The sequence below is a fragment of the Pipistrellus kuhlii genome, unplaced genomic scaffold, assembly GCF_014108245.1.
Source record: "Pipistrellus kuhlii isolate mPipKuh1 unplaced genomic scaffold, mPipKuh1.p scaffold_m20_p_9, whole genome shotgun sequence".
Taxonomy (NCBI): Eukaryota; Metazoa; Chordata; class Mammalia; order Chiroptera; family Vespertilionidae; genus Pipistrellus; species Pipistrellus kuhlii.
In genome coordinates, this window is record NW_023425595.1 from 36,810,540 (window position 1) to 36,832,306 (window position 21,767).

The 21,767-nt window shown below is 36.5% G+C and overlaps 1 protein-coding gene across 3 annotated transcripts in view; it reads right to left on the reverse strand.

Moving 5' to 3' along the window:
• NARS2 (asparaginyl-tRNA synthetase 2, mitochondrial) overlaps nt 1-21,767 on the reverse strand; it is a 114,067-nt gene that overhangs the window by 40,220 nt on the left and 52,080 nt on the right. For 2 of the 3 annotated variants that reach the window (XM_036428307.2, XM_036428309.2), the window contains one exon: nt 3,019-3,151. The exons of the other annotated variant lie outside the window; for it this stretch is intronic. In XM_036428307.2, the coding sequence (XP_036284200.1) occupies nt 3,019-3,151 (133 nt within the window). The remainder of the gene's footprint in view (nt 1-3,018; nt 3,152-21,767) is intronic. 3 annotated transcript variants of the gene reach the window in all.

A 21,767-nucleotide genomic window follows, 5' to 3' on the forward strand; every position in this document is an offset into this window, starting at 1 on the left:
AGAGAGAGCAAGATATGGAAAACATACTGAAAGAAATAGTGACAGAAAACTTCCCCTACCTGGTGAAAGAATTAGACTTACAAGTCCAGGAAGCGCACAGAACTCCAAACAAAAGGAATCCAAAGAGGACCACACCGAGACACATCATTATTAAAATTCCAAGAGCAAAAGACAAAGAGAGAATATTAAAAGAAGCAAGAGCAAAGAAGGTAGTAACCTACAAAGGAGCACCTATACGATTGTCAGCTGACTTCTCAACAGAAACCATGCAGGCCAGAAGGGAATGGCAAGAAATATTCAAGGTGATGAATAGCAAGAACCTACAGCCAAAAATAATCTACCCAGCAAAGCTATCACTCAGAATCGAAGGCCAAATAAAGAGCTTCACTAATAAAAAAAAGCTAAAGGAGTTCATCACCACCAAACCAGAATTATATGAATTGCTGAAGGGGGTTCTTTCAGAAGAGAAAGTAAACAAAGATAAAAATTATGAACAACAAATACATAACTATCAACAAGTGAATCTAAAAACCAAGGAAATTTAAAAAATCTGATGAACAGTATTAACTGTTGAATATAATAGAATCAGAGGTATGGAAGGGGAGTGAACTGACGATTCTTGGGGTAAAGGGGAGAGGGGGGCGTGGGAAGAGACTGAACATAAACTGTGCACCTATGGATGAGGACAATGGGGAGAGGGGAAAGGGCAGAGGGTGGGATGGGAACCTGGTGGAGGAGAGCAATGGTGGGTGGGGGGAAAGGAACATTTGTAATAATATGAACAATAAAAACTTATTAAAAAAAAAAAAAAGAAAAAAAAAAAAAAAAAAAAAAAAAAAAAAAAAAAAAAAAAAGAAAAACAGGAGATGACTTTTGAGGGAGCATATTTTTTTCACTTATATTTATGAGAAAAGTTTATATTTTAATTAATCCAATCATTCAACAGTATATGTGCTAAGTCCCACTCAGTGTAGTACCAAATATGTTAATTATAGAATATATAATTATGAAGCAAATATTATAAAGTTTAATAAATTCTAACATAATTTATGTATTGTTTTTGTAACTGTTCCCTCTGGACTCTACTTTGGGGCAGCGGAGACAGGGTCAAGGCAGAAGAAATAGGGAGGTAAAAGTATGGTTCTGTTCCTTAATACTCTCATTGCCCAAGTGAAAGAGTAAGATAGAATTGGGTTGTGGGCTCAAACTGAAAGCAGCTTGAGGAATTTACTGACTCCACGTGAGGCTCAGACCTGAATCGCTACAATCTAGAAAGGGGTTATTCAACAGTTTTAATATTGATATTTTTGGCCAGAGAATTATTTGTTGGGGGGAGAGGGCTGTGCGCTGTGGGATGCTGAACAACATTCCTAGTCTACTCACTAGATATCATTAGCAACCACTCCCAACCTACTCTCTAGTGATCTAGAACAATAGTGGGAGATGTAAAAGGGGTAGGAAATGGATACTATATGGCATGTGGCCAGAACAGCCCTTCAGAACCAAGAGTTTTCTCTGCTGGGAATATTAACTGCTGTTGGTTCATGGTCGAGTCCCTCTTCAGGAATGGTCCAGGCCAAGAGTGCTCTCTTACCGTGGTTTTACCTCTTTCCAATGACTGGTTGATGGGGGGAAGCACAAAAGCCCACCTCTTGCCTTCATATGGGACAACATTCCAGCTCCAAAGCTTCTCACAGAGCTGGCTAAGGCTTCTATTGTAAATGCATCACAGTTCAACTTCTCCTTCTGCCTAGTGCTGCTTTCTTCCTTTCCCTACAGGTGTTCTCTAGAGCATTCCTCAAAACCCCCCGATGCTAATCTGATTTAGAGCTTGCTTATTAGAAAATACAAAATAAGACAGGATGATCAAATAGTGAGTCCATTCTGTTTGGTGGTATATTTAGTATTTATGTTTTAAGTGGAATTGGGTCATTTACAGGGTGAATAAGAATAGAAGAGATATAAATGAATGAAAATGATAGCTGATAAAAATTGCTAAAATAAACATCTTGTAATTACAAATCCAAACTAAGATGTTAACCAAAAATGGTACTAAGTAGAGAATTCATAATAACAATTGTAAATAATTTCTGGGTCCTTGCTAAGTGCCATGAACTATGCTAAGTACCTTATATATATATATCTGTCTAATCCTGTAACCAGTGGTTGCCAACCTTTCGAACCTCATGGACTACTGGTTGGTGACTGCTGTTCTGAACTATCCTATGAAGTAAGCATTATTATTTCCCATTTTATAGATGAGGAAACTAAGGCTCAGAGAAATTAAGCTCCTTGCTTAAGGTCACATAGCAAGGAACTGATGAACAAATCCTGGTCCATTCCACTCCAGAACTTGTGTTTTCCATCTGGATTATAGCCACAACCTCTTAAAAGGGCTCCCACCCCTATTTTTATCTCACTCTAAATCATTTTTCATATTGCTGCTATAGAGATTTTTCTAAATTATAACTCTGACCATGGCCTTTCCCAGAGAGAACTCCTTCTCCTTTACCTTTTGGATTAAATTCAAACTCCTAAGCATGGCATTTCTCCATTCTCATCCCTACCTCCTGAGGATGCTTTCTAATATAGTTATATAGAAATTCCCCTAACCATAAAGATGTTTTATTTGTTTGCCTACGAAATGACAAGGGCTACTATTCACTGGGCCTGCAATGTGTCAGATCTTGTGCTTTACACTGTATACACTGTTTCTTTTACTCCTCACAACCACCTTATGAAATAGGTACTATTAGTCTCATTTTACAGTTGAGGAAGTTAAAGATCACCAAGGTTGGGTAACATCATAACCAAGTTAAGGGCAAACCTGAAATATGAACTTAATTGTCTAGCTCTTGTACTAAAGGCATTCTATAGATGTTTATTAAATTAATTAGTTCTCTATCTTCTTCATCCTGTGAACACCTTGCAATGCACAGATGTAAAAAATGTATACAGAGCATTTTAATGTTACAGATGCCTGACATTTAGAATCTATTTTAAAATTTGTGTACCTACCTGCATGATATCTTGAAGGCTCTCAACAAAAGAGATCTCGGCTTCTACCATATAAAACTCTGACAGGTGTCTCCGGCTCTGAGAATTCTCAGCTCGAAATGTTGGGCCAAAGGTAAACACTTGAGTAAAAGCTCTGCAATTCAAGATTAAGAGTATAAAAATAGGATCACATGATTAATTTTAAGTATTTAAAATACTCAGTGATGCCGAAACCGGTTTGGCTCAGTGGAGAGAGTGTCAGCCTGCAGACTTAAGGGTCCGGGGTTTGATTCCGGTCAAGGGCATGTACCTTGGTGGCAGGCACACCTCCAGTAGGGGGTGTGCAAGAGGCAGCCTGTTGATGACTCTCTCTTATTGATGTTTCTAACTCTCTATCCTTCTCTCTTCCTCTCTGTAAAAAAATCAATAAAATATATTAAAAAATAAAAAAATAAAAAAATAAAATACTCAGTGAGCTCTTGAAAGAAAAAAAAAGTTTTTGGCCTCTGTCTTGTCCACAAATGCATACATACTAGCTGCTGTATTTCCTTAATGGTTGATAATAAAAGTTTCATTAAAAGGGTTACATTTATAGAAACTATTTTATCCTGAAGGAATTTGCAAATGCTTTACAAACCCTATGGCTCACTAAATATAGAATGATAACCACCTCTGGTGCACTCCACTGCAGCTGCCTTAAACAGCAGGCAACTACATGTCACAGCAATCAAGAACAAAGTAAACGAAAAAGACCACAGCCCAAGAAGCTACACAGAGAATCTAGATAGTAACAGTTAAAATTAGAATTTCATGTCAATAAAGTGGGCTTATTATTTTTTTAATATATGAAAAAATAATATCAGATATGTATGGTGATTTGTCTTGTTCAAAGCCTACCCAATCACCCCAATTTCAATTAATGCTGAGTGAGCACTAAAATTTGGAGGTAAGAATGGATTTTGAAAAACTGTCTACTTTATCCACTGGTTTTAAAAAGAAGTATAGCTCAATAATCCCAATATAAAAAAAGATATTTTTAAATTCCTACAGAAGTGGACCTTACATCCGAATTCATTCTTTAACACGTATAGTCTCCTCAGAAACAGGGCAATAACTGAGATTAGGTCAAACATATAGGACGTAATGATTATTTATTGAGGACTATATAATTTTTGAATTTTAAGGTTTTGCTATGGAAAAAGAAGAGGTGTGGGGTTCTTCAGCTTTTTTCACTTGTCTGTCATCAGTCAAATAACATCAGAAAATAGGGCAGAAAATAAAATGCATTGTGAATATACATACAAGTTTTAAATTTACAATATCTATTTGGAGATACACTAAGAAGCAAAACAGTAAAACAATTATAGTGGGAATAAAAAGATTTATGCTTTCTTTCACAAAAGGCCATTTGAGTTAACACTGTTAAGCGCCCAGCCTGTTTTGTCTTCTGGATGGAAGTATAGTGGCAGTCACCGGTGACTGACAGGGTGCTTAATGTATTAAGGCTTAGTTGGTAAGAAGCTTAGAAATTTATGTTTTGGTTCTACAGTCATCTTACTGAGACCATGATCAGTTGACCTCTAAGAACTTTGGTTTCTTATGGAAAAATAAACAGTAAGAACTCAAAAATATTCCTATGGCAACCTCTTTCCCAAGATTTAGACCTGCCTATTAGAATGTCCTCGAAAACACTAAACCTACCTTGTCCCCATAAACAAACAAAAGACAAACAAAAATGGACGATCCTGATTCTAGCCAGTTTGGCTCAATGGATAGAGCCTCGGCCTGCAGACTGAAGGGTCCCGGGTCAAGGTTACATCCCGCAATTGCAAGCCCCTCATCAGCCTGGGTCCTGGTCAGAGCGTGTGCAGGAGGCAACCAATTGATGTGTTTCTCTCACATCAATGTTTCTCCTCTCTGTCTTTCCCTCTCTCTTCCACTTTCAATCGAAAAAATATCATTGGGTGAGAATTTAAAAAAAAGGACAATCCTGCTTTTCCTTTTACATTCCCCCCAATTCTGCTAATTTCAGTTAGTCCACCTAGTCACTCCAATCATACCCCCCACTTCTTCCCCACTGCCCACATTTCCGGTATCATTTTGACTGAATACAACATTATATTGTTCACACTTCGGAAAGCTCTCTGAAATCTAGAGACTTTGCTTTATCTCTACAGATACTGTCTTGTGTGTAAATAAACTCTTGTGTTTTACTTAGAAACCTAAGAAAGATTTTAACTGGTATCTGCCACTTATCATTCTTCCTCCAGCCCCAAACTACTACAAGTTTTCAAACTCAAATCTGATTATCTCAGCCCTAATTTTAAAATCCTTCAAAGGACAATATTCAAACTCCTAACTCTGACTCAACTGCCTTTCACAAAGCCTTTTCTCCAATGAAGGCATTCTCCTTACCCGGCATACCCTGCACGTTAGGCCTTTGCACAGGCTGTTCCCTACTCTCTGATGCCCATCCTTTCTCCTCTCTCTCCAAAAGGCAAATTCCCATCTATCCTCCAAGACTTGGTTCAAATGTCACTTTCTCTTTGTAACCTTGCTACATAGCCCAGAATTGAGCATTCCCTCCTTTTTATGACTATGAAAATTGTTTAATATATTTATTATACAGAACATATCACTCTGAAATGCAATTATATACACTGAATAGCCAGATTATGATGATCTCTTAACAGATAATATTCTGGCCACTCAGTGTATGTGTGTGTGTGTGTGTGTGTGTGTGTGTGTGTGTGTGTATATATATTATATATATATATATATATATATATATATATATATATATATATATATATATGTATGTATGTATATAGTAGAGGCCTGGTGCATGAATTTGTGCATGGGTGGGGTCCGGCAAGCCTGGCCCAGGGAAGGGAACATGGGCGTTTGGCCAACCTGCCTACTGGTCTAATTCCTGGTCGAGGGGACAGTTTGCATTTTATTATATAGGATATACACTGAGAGACAAAATTATTATGTGTTCAGAGATCATAATAATCTGGCCACCCAGTGTATATCGGTATCTTTCTCCTTCAATGAACTATGAAATTTTTCAGAGCAGGAGTAAAGCTTTATTCATATTTGCATTTCCAGTGCCCAAGATAAAACAGCTGCTGAAGTTGAATGAATGAGGACTAATGATGATGATGACAGGCTTGCTCAGTTATAAACTCAAAAAAGAAAAACATCCTCGCAAACAGCAACATTACAACCATGTACAGAAAAATATGCAGATATACAGGGAGGGGCAAAAGTAGGTTTACAGTTGTGAGTATGTGAATTATCTAACAGTGTTTCCCAAACTTTTGACATATGTGTACTCTTCGTATAATTTTCGTAACGCTGAGTACCTCTCATACTCATGAGAACGTAGAATTAGGCGCAGATAAGCACGGTGCAGTGCATACCCCCACCAAACTCTTCCCGTACCCCTGGGGGTACGCGTACCACACTTTGGAAAACACTGATCTATAAGATAAGTATATTATCTATAAGATCAACTGTAAACCTAATATTGACCCACCTTGCATTTTACTGTGTCTTCATGTAAATAGTGAAAATGATACATTTACATCAATAATTTATAACCTTTAGCAAGTCATTTAGCCCTTCTGTTCTTCAAATTCTTCCATGAGTAAAAAATGGTATGGTGGTGGAGCTTGGCATTAATTTCTAGTATCTTTGAAATGACTTCTATTTCTATGTTCCTGTGAAATTTCTCTTATTTAATTTATGCTGATTTAAAAATTTCTCTGTCTTCCACAGAAAGCCATTTGCAGCAAGGCTTGGACCAACCAACATTTAAAATAAAATGTGAGAACAGGGACATTTCTAAAATAAGATACAAAACCAGGTGAAAGGCCAGTGCGGCTGTGAGAAGAAACAAGTACAAAAAGAAAACACTCAGCACTACAAAGCATTCTTGTGCCAAATTATGGAGCGAGGAGAGCTATATTAGGAAAGTCCACAAGCTTGGAATTGATGTTTAAGATAACAAAAGGACACTCAAAACACACCAACCAAGACAGCTACTGAAAGCGGCATTTTAAAAATAAAGAGTGGTTACCAAACAAGGTTCTTCAAAGGCCCTTTTCTCCCTTGAGGGGCGTTTTAGGAGGTCCTAAATTGGCAAGTGGAATTCTATAAAATGGGCACTGGTTGTCTGGCCATTTATTCTTTTCGGCCCTGCAATTTAAGAGCTGATCTTTATATTTTGAAAGAACAGAGGAATTATTTTTCTTTAGCTGGGGAAGAACTTATGCAGCATTTGGCGCATCAGCAACTTTCCCTCAGGCCCTCGCTCCCAAGCTCCTATCACTTCTCTACTGTCAGTTCAGTAACGTTCACTGAACTGAAGTAACTGCAGACAGCTTGAAACTGGCTTTTAAACAGCCTTTGTCTACTTTTATTTAGAAAAGAGCTTCATCATCCAGAAAGTAATCATTGACTTTATGACTGCTTTGAATCTACTGGATTATCAATAACGTGACGTATTTGTCATTCATTATTTCTGCATGCTTAACAGAGCGGACTGAGCACCTTTTCAGCTTCCCCTATTCCTCCATCGTGCAACCCATTTGGTCGAAGGGTGTAAGAGAGACGTAGCTCTCACCGTTCATCAATTCACATCAAGATGCTTTAGGGGGAATACACTCTAAAATTTAAAAATTCTTCTTTAGCATTACTGCTAAACATTTCTGCAAAATTAAATTTCTTTAGCATGTCCTAAAGAGTTGATGTGATTTGCTTGAGGCCCAAGAAAAATTTAATCTAAGTTATATAATGAAACCCAAAGTTTGATAGAGACTGACAAGAATCTTGCAAAAGGGACTGCAGGGTTGGCTACTCTCTCTGAGATGACATCTGCACTGGGGAATGACATCCCAGCGAAGGCACACCAAGTGCACGGGTCCTGAGGCAGGAGAGAGCCTGACTTGTTAAAGCATAAAAGCAGCCTAGCAGTAAGATGATGAGAGATGAGGTCAAAGACATGGGAAGGTAGCAGAACACATAGGGTCTTCCTTACAAGCCATGATAAAGAGTCTGTATTTTATTTGATATGCCCTAAAATATTATCTCCTCTTGAAATAGTTAACATTGTATTTGACTAGTTTGCCTCCTATATATCTGATGTCCATCCTTCTGCATTCTATTCTAGCTGTTCATTAAATACTAGCATTTCTCAAAATGTGTCCTAGACCCTCTGCTTTTCACAGTGTATATACAATCCCTAAATCCCTAATCATTCAATTAACTACCTATTGTCACACAATTCACCAATTTATATCTCTGCCCAGACTTCTTCTCTCAGCTCCAGAGCATACATCCACCTGCTCAGCAGATCCTTTCACACAATCACAAGCACGACCCATGCCTCCCCATATCCCTACTTTGGCTTCATCTTCCTCCAACCTTCCTAGGTCTTTAATAGCACCATATACTACAGTTCATAACACCTTTCAAAATGAAAAAAAATTGACATCTATAAATGTGATTAGACTGTAAATTTCATAAGCGGCCTTATCTGGTTTTTGGTTCATTATAGTAGTGTCCTCAGTCTCAACCCAAACCCAGTGCCTAACACACACTAGATGCGTATTTAAGATTTGTCAAATAAGCAAATAAGTCATTTTTCTATAAAATATGCTGATCCCCAAAATGAATATCTGAAATAGTGTTGGGATAGGGGTGAAGACAGAGGAATAAGAAGAGGAAGATGGTAAAAGGAATGTCAATTACTAAGCAAAAAATTCTGCTATCCTCTGAAATAATATTTCACAGATGGCACTAGGAGATAACAGAATCAGTTTTTGGAAAAGTGACTATCCACACATCAGTTTTTAGTGTGTGGGCAACAAATGATCTTTGAAAAAGACTAGATCAGGTGAACTTCTCTAATTAGCAAATACTTTATTTTGCTACCCTGAATAAAATTACCCTGTCTCATTCTATGCACAAAGCAGCACCTGATTTCTTTGGCTTTTCCATAGTGGACACTAGCAAGTTAGAACAATCATGTGCATTTTTATCATTCCTGCAATGATGGGCCCTTCAGAGGACTACTAATTGGTATGAGGTCTTAGAAAATAATATTTTTTTAAGAGTCACAATTTGTTATTCTTTCTCACTGAGTATTTATCTTCATGTTTCAATACCACAAGAAAATCATCTTTACCAAAAATATATACATTGTGTCAACTGCATCTACTCATGCCCAGGTCATCCCTCTTATATTTCTCACATTTAGCAGTCCTTGTACTGAGGACCACTGAGGAGAACAACACACAGTAATTTCATTTAATTAAGTACACTACATGGTATTTACATGGTATGTTAAGTCTACAAAGTTTTCAAAGGTTACCTTTTCAGAAGCCTGATACTATAGAAGTAGTTGAGTCATGATAGCTTTGAACCATCAACAATTTCGTAGACTCAAGTTCTGTATATATCTGTACATAACCTCACTTTTTAAAGGTTATAGCAGTGATTAAACACTCTGTATAGACCTAAATTGAAATCCTGGCTCCTCCACCTATAAACTAACCAAGTTAAATTATTTGAGACTAAATTTCCCCCTGTGAAAATCGGGTTAAGTACACACATATCATAAAGTTATTATAAAGATGAAATAAAATATGTAAAAAGTTTAACCTAATACTAACTATAATTGTTAAACAAATGGGTAATAGTTGTTTGTTTTTGTTTCCTTCCTTTCCAAAGGTCTACAGTTCTCACTTGGTTTGTCTCAAGACTGTTTATACTTTTAATTATTGCAAATCTCAAAGAGATTTGTTTATGTAGGTTATATCTACCAATATTTACCATTAAAACATATACATTTTAAAATGTTTATTTTAAAACAATGTTGTCATTTAAAAACAATAACAAACTCATCTGCGAAAGCAGAGGGAACCATGGCATACTAAAAACAAACAGAAGCACGATGCTTTTAAAGGAGCATTTAGCCTATAAAAACAATGCAGAAAAATCTCTATTTCTCTACACTCATTTTCCTTGAATTCTAGAAGAGGAGGAAGAGGAGGGGGATATAGGAGGTAGAAGGAAGAAGGAGACATAGGGAAGAGGAAGTTAAAAAAAGAGGACAGACACACACAGAATACAAAAAAGGCCTGGGCTCAGTAGCAAGCGTTTCATATGTAACCAGTTATACATACAGGAATTTCACAGATGCTCTGTATACAATAGCAAAACGTGTGTGTGTGTGTGTGTGGGGGGGGGGGATTATCCATCAGTAATAAAAAGGGATACTTGTGGCATACTCATACAAAGGGATACCATAGAGTAGTAAAAATGAACAGACTATATAGAACATGGATATAATTTAGGAATATAATGAATAAGGTAAGTCATAAGTCATATATACATATATACAGATGATGCCACTTATATAAAATTCAGAAGACTGTAAAACTGAACAATGTATTGTTTCTAAATACGTACATATGTGATGAAACTATAAAGAAAAGGAATGATAAACACAAGCTAATGGCTAGATCTCATGGGTAGGGAAGGGGATGTGATTAGAAAAGTACACTGGAGATGAAAGAAATGAACCATTTTGGGGGCACCTAGGTGTTAATCTTCATACTTTAACTATATATTTATTTAAAAAGTTAATTATTTTTTATCTATACAATATTTAGAAAGTAATACTACTACTACTACTACTAATAATAACAATAAAAGAGTCAAGATGGGAAAGGTAAAGGAACACAATAAAAAAGTTAAGTGATAAAATTATTCTATTATAAAAGCTAAGGGCAGAAATTGGCACCAGAAGAATTCTTCAAGCTTCCTACGTTTTCCCTCTCTCTGACTTCCACTGATATAATTCAGCAAAACTTAGCCCATAATGAGCACCTGCATAGGCCCAGAAACCTCCAAATAGCATTTGACATGGGGACTGCAGGGCTTTACAATCTGGACAGAGGCCACCTAAATCTTCACTGTCCAGTACGGTAGCTACCAGCCACATGGGGCTATTTAAATGCATACGAATTGAAGTTAAATACAATTAGTAAAAATTCAGTTCCTCAGTCACACTAGTCCCATTGCAAGTGCTCAATAGCCACTTGCAGCTACTGGCTACCATACTGAACAGCATGGACACCGAACACTGCCATCACTGCAGAAAGTTCTACTGCACAGCACCGAAGTATACGGTAGAAATCTCAGTAAGTACAGAAGACATCAACTGAAAATAATGTGTGTTCAGACAATGGGACATAAAGGACATGAAGTTCAGATCAATGGAGGACAGAGCTGATGGGTACAGCTTCTGAATTTGTTCCAGTGCCTTGTCATACACATTGCATCTCCCCCACAACTATTGCTCTACCACACCGGGCCTCTGTGGCTCTCCTTCCCTCTTACATCTGCTGCTTTATCAAACAAATGCTCCACTTCTTCATACTTGCAGGCATAAGACACAGCTCTCTTTCTGAAAGGCATTGACGCACAACCCAACAATTTAAAAGTAAAACATGTTTCCAGCTTTTGTTAACTTTCCAACAATATGTATGCATGACTCTCAGAATCAGGCTTTTCTGGGCTCTTAACTCATCCCTGGGCAAACTATAAGCCATCTTATTCATCATGTTCTATGAGGATGAACCAACTGTTCCCCAATGATCCTGGTTCCCTGAGAAGGAACATGCAAAACAGATACATGATTAAGTGCCTCCATCATTTGAAACACCTTCACTTATAATATGCCTCTACAGGCCACAAAGAAACAGAGTTATACAGACACTAAAAACAAATATTCTTCAAGACATGGATCATGGAATGATCTACACAACAGGTAGAAAACTTCTGGATTGAACTATTTGAGCAGTTATCCTCAAATTCCCAAGTTACACAAAAGCCTCAACAGCTATATATGAAATACTACTATTCACAAATCAAACATATATTTTGGCGATAAGGGGCAAGCATGAAAAATTTCGAGATAACCCTTTATACAGTAGTCCCTAAAGTGCTGTCTGATTAGAGTTCAAATGTTCTCATTGAACCTCATGCTATACTGCCCTAAAGCAGAATTAGGAAGAAGCACAGAATAACGACCCAGTTGAAGAAACCAAGTAAAAGTCACTAAATTATGTTCCAGATACAAAATCTTTAGGTTTTAATATTTATCTCACAATCTCTATCATAATTTATATACTAAATCTGCCTCTTAAATGTGAAATACAGCTGGCCCAGTTTTGCATATTCTCTAAATTATAGAGATTTATGTGACACACATCTATTTATCTGTCTTATGTATCTGTTTTAAATGGCAAAACACTGGTTTCAGTTTTTCAGTGTAGGGGTATAAAATATATCAAAAGAAATAAAAATAATGCAAATATCAACCAATATATGTGACTAAGCTTATCTGTTACCAATTCCTACTGGTGAAAAAAATAAAAATAAAAACGGTGGCTGAATTTCTTTATTACCAATTTCTTTGAGAGAGGAAATATGAAATTTCCTTTTATTTTATGTAAAAGAAAACAAATTTATTTTAGTAAAGTAAAATACACAGCAATGCTTCAGTGATTTCTATAATGCATGCACACAGATTATAGATGAATTTATTAAATTCTGATTTTTGTTTAAAGAAACTAAATTTTTAAAATTCATGCAAAGAGGAATTCATAGCAACAAAATGGAATGTAAAATTAAATTTTACTTTCATATATAAGGGTACTTTAAAATATCTAAATAGACCTAATATAATATTATTCCAAGTCTGTTAATACTATTTTCTATGGAGATTTTTCTCTTAACTGGGATAGATGAAATAAGTCAACAGCACAAAAGTGATTCAACGCTGTAGATTAGGGGTGTCGAACTCAATCAGAGAAGGGGCCAAAATCTAAAATCCAGCCTAAATCGCGGGCCGAATGGTTTACTGAACAGTCATAAACTGTCATTGTAATGGAAACGCAGCGGAGTGCAGTGATGACAGCGCTGTGCGGGCCACATTGCAAGGCCTGGCGGGATGGATTTGGCCCGCGGGCCTTGTGTTTGACACATGTGCTGTAGATCATAGCAGTCAAGAAGAAATAGAGAGAGCAGCTATCTGTCCTTATCTTACAACTAGAAGCCCGGTGCACGAAAGTAGTGCAAAGCTGTGTGTGTGTGTGTGTGTGTCCCTCAGACCAGCTTGCACCATCTCCAATCTGGGATCCCTCTCACAATCCATGACTGCTGGCTCCCAATCACTTGCCTGCCTGCCTGATTGCCCCTAACTGACCTATCCTACTGGCCATCTTCTGGCAGCCATCTTCTGTCCACATGGTGGCAGCTATCTTTGATCACATGGGGGCAGCCATCTTGTGTGTTGGAGTGATGGTCAATTTGCATGTTACCTCTTTATTAAATAGGATTGTCACTATCAACCATGAAGGCATATTTTATTTCTTCATTCACCAAATATTTATTAAAACCACAACCACTATGGAAAATATAGACAGAAATAAATCACGCATAGTTTTAACTTAAAGGAGCTTATTGACTAGTAGGGGAGATAATAGGCCTAAATGTACAAGCTATAAATATAACTGTTAGGAAGAATTAGAATAATTTTGCAATCTTTTGAATAGGACACAAAGATCACAAAATCACATAAGAAAACAACGGATAAAGTATATGCTAACAAAGTTAAAAACTCTAGTCTTCAAAAGAGCATTGAAGAGATGGAAAAGAAAGTCAGCATTGGGAGAAAATATTTATAACACATATATCTGATAAAGGGTTAGTATCCAGAAAATAGAAAGAGCTCTTAAAACTCAGTAATAGTAAGATAAATAGCCTATAGGTAAACAAATTGAAAAGATAGTTCATAAAAAATATAAGAATGGCCAATATGCACAAGAAAAAAAGTTTAACAACATTAGTTTTCACAGAAATGCAAATTAAAACCATAATGAGCTATCATGTACTTACCAGAATAACTAAAAAAATACCTGATAACACTAATTTTTGTCAAAGATGTGGAGCAAATGAACTCTCATCTATTGCTGTGGGTATATAAAATAGCATAGATACCTCATTGTCAACATAATTAACCACAGCTCTGAGCAGTTTAATGTCTAATCTGCTCTCATCATTTATTTCTGATTTAATCTTCACATTCTGACAGGTATTTTATTTCTGTATCCCAATCCCTTCCTTTGTTCCAGGTTTAATTTTACGTTCTCACCTACTTTGTGAGTCCTGAATCCTGGCAGACTCACTGTTTGTCCCAATTCTCTGCTTTGGGTAAATCATAGGTCTGCTATTGCTGTAAAACAACTTGATTACTGTCAGCTGTTCTTCCTGGGTATACCACCTTGCCTTCTTTCTTTAGCTAGTCCTTTATAGTCACCTTGGGCTCTCCAGGAACCAGTTGTAATCGATACCTTCACCATAAGGCTTACTATTTCATGTGAAACTGTGGTAAACACTGGGCTTTACATAGTTTCTAATGTTCACAACAGCTCTGCAAGTGGCAATTATAATTTATCTTTATAGTTAGGAAGTGGAGGCTCAGACATTATGCTTTTAAAATTAGTGTAGAATTCCAATTTATGTCTCTCTGACTATATTTCCTTCAATTTAACAGAACCATTCACTTGGACAAATTCAGTACTTCTGGCAGGGATAACTTTATCCTAGTAGCTACTTAACTCTGTAACAGCACTGGTGAACTTTTATATATCAATAGATGGGGCTTTCCATATTTTAACATCCTCCTTGGTGTCCAACACAGTCACATACCATACAGATGAACACTAAAATTGTTGCTGAATTAATAAGTACCATACCTATTTTTAGGAAGAAGAAGCAAACAAGCTAGGGGAAAACAACAACAGCCAAAATGACATAAATTCTCTTTGTTCCGAACACAACCAAAATTCTGAAAACATGTAACAAATTCAGACTCCCCATTTAAAAAAAAAAAGTATTTAAAACCACCAGACTAAAATAGATTTGGATAAGGTTAGACAGTAACTGAAATAAAAAAACAAACAAACAAACACCAGTTTTGCTTATTGTAACTTCAATTACTATCCATATTGGTCAAATTACTAAGGATTAATTTGATGTCTCACTATAGTAACCTGCATTTGCTTTTAGACAATGCCAACCGGCATTGCATTTCATGCAAAATGAATTCTATTTGTATCACTACTCAAAGGATTAATTGGGAATTTAAAAAAACTTTAAGTCAAACTTGCTTATTCCAAAGACAGTCAATCCTTCAGATATTGTTTGCTTAGCCAGACCTCAGCAACTTACGTAGATAATAGAAGGGTAAGGCTGTTTTCCCACACACTTTGGGGGGGGAAGGGGGAGAGTCATCTCCCTCACCAAGGAATGCAATGCTAGAAATGGGTAGAGAACCCCATGTTTAAATTTCTAAGGTAGAATGCATATACTGCAGTTAGAAACATTAGACATTAAATTAGACAAAGACACTAAATCAATGTATAACCTACCTAGTAATTAAAGAAAAGTAAATTATTATCACTCAAGTTAGTTAAAATAGTAAATTAAGCAGATATTTATATTCATTCCTTCCTGAAATAATCCTATATAATAAAAGCCCAGCAACCTAATGGTGAATGACTGGTCAACCAGTTGCTATGATGCACAGTGACCACTAGGGGGCAGATACTCAACACAGGAGATACTCCCTGGTGGTCAGTGTGCAACCACAGTGCAGACACTAAGAGGGCGGGTCCACAGGCGCTTGACTGACCAGGATGAGTGGTGCTCCCACCAAGGACTGATCCCCCCCACAGGCCACGCCCCCACCAATGCATGAATTCTGTGCACCAGGTCTCTAGTCTTAAAATAATAATAAAAAAATTAAAAGAAATAGGAAAGAGGCTTTCAGTGGACAAGAGATCTCGACAAATCTTTGGAGATGACTGAGAAAACAGATGGCTGAGTAATGACCAATGTGTCAAAGCCTGGAAGCCACTGTTTGAATTACAAAGTATGCTGTAGCAGAATCTTGGTAAGGCTGGGGATGGGGGAAATGGAGATTCATGCAGAGTTTGCATACCTAACTGACAATGCTCCCCTTGCTCCTGCCAGAATGGCTGGAAGTCAGATGTCCCCACCAACCAGAGAATAGGAGGTATTTCTCTTAAGCAGTGGTCTGCAGCAGCATCCCTGGTAGGTTTGCTATGACACACTGCTGGACCCCACTCCCACCGTTTCTGGGGAGGGAGGGGGATGGGAAGTGACTGCTAATGGGTAGGAATTTCTTTTTGAATTAGATAGTGGTGATGGTTGCACAACTTTTTGTCTATAGTAAATATTACTGAATTGTACATTTTTAAAGGGTGAATTTTATGGTATATGAGTTAGAGCTCAATAAAGTTATTCTTAAAAAAACATTTACTCATTTTCACACAGGGCTCTCACAGAAGCCCACCACAAAGATTTGAACCATCAAATCACGTCTCCCCTTTGTCTTCTCTATGCTAAACATATTCAGTTTCTTTACCTATTTATTTTAGCCATGACATCCAGATCCCTCTTATCCTGGCTGTTTTCAGACAGAATATAAACTGACAACTGTTTCATATAACATCCAATAAAATATTCTAAGTATTTAGAAGTGGACAAAGGAACAGGACAGAGAAACTAGAGAGGTTTCTGACTTGTGATAATTTGGCTAGATATAATTCAATCAAGGATAACGTATCAAACACAACATGAAAGTACCAAAAGACATCTCATAGCCAAGTAAATAGAGATAACATACTGGGATAACTAAAAGATTATACACTACAAAATGATCTATAACAAACATGCCAAACTTAAAGGCTAACAGAGGCCAAATAACCAAGGCATGTGGCCCACGGTCTGTAAGTTTGACATGCTTGCTCTATAACAATGGAGAGAAAAAAAATTACTAACTTGGTTTCTATTATTCCAAGAATAGAACCAAATATTAACAGCCAGTGGTCATTAAATATGAATGACATTTTAAAATGCACTCTCATGTAACCATTCTACTGATAAAATTACCTCTAAATTCAATTCAACCTAGACAAGGTGAAATCCCCTTGCCATTGCTCTTCTTTCCCTCAGGACTGCCGTTTTCTTTCTTTTTTCTTTTTCTTTTTTATAATAGCTAATACATATTTCTAATTTCTTATTTACTGCTTACTTTGCTCATTAGAGTCATGAAGTTTGGAATCTTATCTGTCTTGTTTCTCTCTATATGCCAGCACCTAACCTAGTGTTTGGTACATGGTTGGGTCTCAACAAATACTTAATTAAGATTGATTTCTGAGTTCTGAATCAGCCATGTGGTAGTAGTTGAAACTATGACAAAGAGGAAAAAAATACAGTTTGAAGAATTTATAGGCTAATGGGAAGATAAGCAAAAAAACAAAACCAAAAAAATTCCACTCCAAAACCCTCAGATAATGTCAATATTTTTTATAAATTGATAGAAACCCATTTCTAGGTGTTTAAGTATTTATTCTGTATTAACAGATTTACAAAATTAAATAAAATTCTTTAAATTCAAAAGCTGAGAATCTACGCTATAGAAAGAAAAAAAAAATTAGTGATTCCAAAATAGATATAAAATAGCTACAAAATAGATAAAGCAACCTGGACATATAGAACAAGGGCATTTAACAAGAAAGATTTGCTGCTGGAGTGAATTCTGGGTGGGGTCATTTTTAAGCTGAGTTAAGATTGATGGGTAGAGGTTAGCCAGATAAAGGTATGGGAAAGGTGTTCTAGTAAAAAACAACAACACATGCAAAAGACCACAAAAATGTGAAACAGGATGATGTGATTAGGATATTTTAAGCAGTATTGGAGAACTGAAGCAAAGGGAAGAGGAAGCAAATGACTGAAGAAATGCAAAGGGTGTGTAAAAAGAATTTGGAGCCGAAACCGGTTTGGCTCAGTGGTAGAGCATTGGTCTGCGGACTGAAAGGTCCCGGGTTCGATTCCGGTCAAGGGTATGTAAATTGGTTGCAGGAACATCCCCGGTAGGGGGTATGCAAGAGGCAGCTGGTCGATGTTTCTCTCTCGTTGATGTTTCTAGCTCTCTATCCCTCTCTCTTCCTCTCTGTGAAAAATCAATAAAATATATTAAAAAAAAAAAAAAAAGAATTTGGAATGATATCAACATAGCTGTTTTGACAAAAGGATGGTAGTGCATTTCCTAGTTAGGGAATTCAGAAGGAATATAAACAGATTTAGAGACCAGGATGATGAATTTAGTTTTGAACATGGTGAGGTGTTTATACAATAGCCAATTAGAAAAGACAGGTGGGAGCTGAGCAGAGATTCCATGTTAGCCACATGATCTTCACAACAGTATTCTTTACCATCACCTTCTATTCGTCTAGGTTTTTACTCTAGTATTTTCATGCCAACAATCTCATTCCTCATTAAGACCTCTAATTCTTTAACTTCACTACTTTTTTCATCATCACCCTTTACTATCGATACTACTTCCTCACTTTGCTCCTGACCAAAGCATAGATTCCTTGATCTATCCTTATAACCTTCTGTACCTATCTGTTTCCAGCAGATTCACTTGGCAATACCCAACGCTTGTTTAATCAAAACATTCACATTCTCTGTATTGTATACCAAGTAAGCTAAATATTCTTACTAAAACGTTTTTGCACTTGCTGTTCAATTTGCCTGCCTATATCATATAATTAATGAAGTTGGTAATGTGATAATGAATAAAGTTCCTGAGTCATACCAGCAGTCTATTAATTCATATTTCTATCTAAATAGGGTTAAATTTTAACATAAACAATACACTAAAAGAAATCTCTGTGTTTTCAAGGTCTCATCTTCAAGAAAAGAGCATAAAGAACCATCTGCATTCACACACATTCAGGAAACAAGAAGATAATTAAAGATCTCAAAATTTCATGGTGATATCATTTCTAAAAAATAGAGCAAAAGGAGTTATTCCTGTTGTGGGCTCAACGTTAGAGTAGAAAAGGAAAAGCAAAATTTTAGAATAATAATAATTTGTGCTTTACAAATCAATTTAATGATTTTACTGAATATCTATTGTTAATAGATATAGCTATTTAGAATATTTTTAATCTGTGACAGACATATATGAAAAGAACTACAAACTGGTTAACTATTAAAAAAACAAGAGGAACTCTTTTTCCTTTAGGACAGGAAGTAGGTAAGTACTATAAGAGAACAGAAAAAGAGAAAAATAATTTCTATTGAGAGAAAAAAAAGGAAGGAGTCAAGAAGCAGGTAATATTTCAGTTGAGCCTTGAGGAATGAGTTATGGAAAAATGTGTCTAATGTTATAGGGAGTAACATTGGAAACACAGAAACATGAAAATGCATGGCATGGATAAAATAGCCACAGTCAAAAAGATTTTGAAAATTAATAAGTATAAATTAACAAAGTTCAGATAAACATCTAAATATCAAGTGGGTGAAGGATGAAAAAGTCACATGGGACAGGAAGACAGTTTCACACCCAGTTACAAGGGTACCTCAGTTTGACTCAGGTTCCTATGCTGACTTTCTGACCACAGCATGGAAAGGATGGGCATTCTGAGTATGAGTATTGTTTGGCTTCTGAGCTCACATCTGGGTTATCAGATGAGATAACCCAAGGGGATGAGTTAAGAATTGCTCACATCAAGCACAAAGCAACCAGTTAATCAACCTGGAATGAAAGAAACTCAAATGTCTGAACTGATTCCACACCTCCTGCCCCAAATGGAAGTACTTTTTTCTCATTATAAAAGTAATAAACACTAGTTTTTCATATCTGAAAGACAAGTTTAAGAAAGAAAATAAAAATTAGTAGAGTTAGCCATTGCTTACAAGTTGAAATATGCTGATTTTTCTAGACTTTTTTCTACTTATACACACATATTGTAAAAAACTGAAATTACATTCTACTTTCTTTTTCTTAACCACTTTTTTTTGTGTGCTTCTTTTAACAACATGATGTAGTTTTATCATCAGTTTTAATGGCTGTGCAGTAGATCGTTATTTGATTGAACCATTATTAACCCTTAGTTTACTGCTAGGATTCATATGTCCAGTTTTAATTTTGAGTTTCTCTGTTGAGCAAGTCATGAAAAACAAGAAAAGACTTAGAAACTGTTTCAAACCAGGAGCAGGGAAACATGACAACTAAATGTAATGTGGGACCCTGAATTGGATCCTGGAAATGAAAAAAGACATTGATGGGAAACTGGTGAATTACAGATTAGTTAATAGTAATGTACTAACACTGGTTCTCAGTTTGTCAAAGCACCATTGTAATTTAAGATGTTACCAATGGGGGAAACTGGGTGAGAAGTATAAAAAAAGTGTGCACTATCTTTGCAACTTTCCTATATTTAAAAATTGTTCAAAAATAGAAATTGTTATTTAAAAACAAAATTAACCTTTAAAATGGAGTCATAAACCCCCCAAACTCACATAGATATCCTTTTGGAAAATGTTAACCTTCTAAATTTAACAATAATTTATTCCATTTTAAAAGTCTGTTAAATAAAATTTAAAAACAAAGCTGAGGGAAAGAAAACTAACAATTTCTTATTGGAGACTAAATCATGGATTAATCTGAGACATGATGTACTGTATATTAATAGTCCTAGAACTATGCATATTAAACTAGGAACATTTGACTGACATTATTAGAAATACTTCGTAATACATTAAAAAACCTCATTCTGCCAATTTAATATTCCGTCAAGTTTCACTGTACACTGTGTTCTGTGGTTCAATACACTTTACTGGGAAAGAGGGGACATATTTAATCCACTAGTGATATCATAATAGAGAAACCAATGTTTATAAATGTACACCTTCCATGTATATGACACTTCTGAGGGGAAGATACTTTGCCTCTAACTTGATAGATAAAAAACAAATGAATAGTGAAAGGCTGTTAAGAAAGGTTATCCAAAACTTGGGCATAGGGCCAAAAGGTGCACAGAATGTCCTCTCAATGGGACACAGACGCACTCAGAGATTATTTAATTACTTAGGGGAAGGTACTTTGCTCAATTATTTTATTTACTACTAGAGGCCTGGTGCACAAATTCGTGCACAGATGGGGTCCCTCAGCCTGGACGGCGATTGGGGCCTATTAGGGCCCAGCTGGCAGGGAGGAGGGACTGTGGGGGGAGAAATGGGGCCGCAAGAGGTTGGCTCTGGGAGCACATTGACAACCAGGGGGCAGCTCCTGCATTGAGCGTCTGCCCCCTGGTGGTCAGTGCGCATCATAGTGACTGGTCAACCGGTCATTCCAATCATTATGCCATAACAGTAGCAGATTGAATTAAATATCCAGATTAACTAAAGTTATGCTAACTTATAGATTTTGTCCAGTAAAATTGTATATAATTTCTGTCAGGTATAAGACAAACTTCCAAAGGTCAGGGCTTATTGGTCTGTGAAATATTAGCCAATTTGTAACTAACCAGGCAATCTTATTTTTAAAATTCTTTTATTAAATTATTTATGAATACACAACTCTTCAAACGCTCTTTGAACTAGCTTTACTATTTTACTTTTTCCCTCAGTAATTAATTAATTGAATAAAATATTTGATACATTGTAACTTTGTATTTATACTAGAGGCCCGATGCACGAAATTCATGCAAGAGTAGGCCTTCTTTCTCCCGGCTGCCAGCACCGACTTCCCTCTGGCACCCGGGACCCAGGCTTGCCTCATAACCTCAGCTTCGTCTGGAAGGATGTCTGGT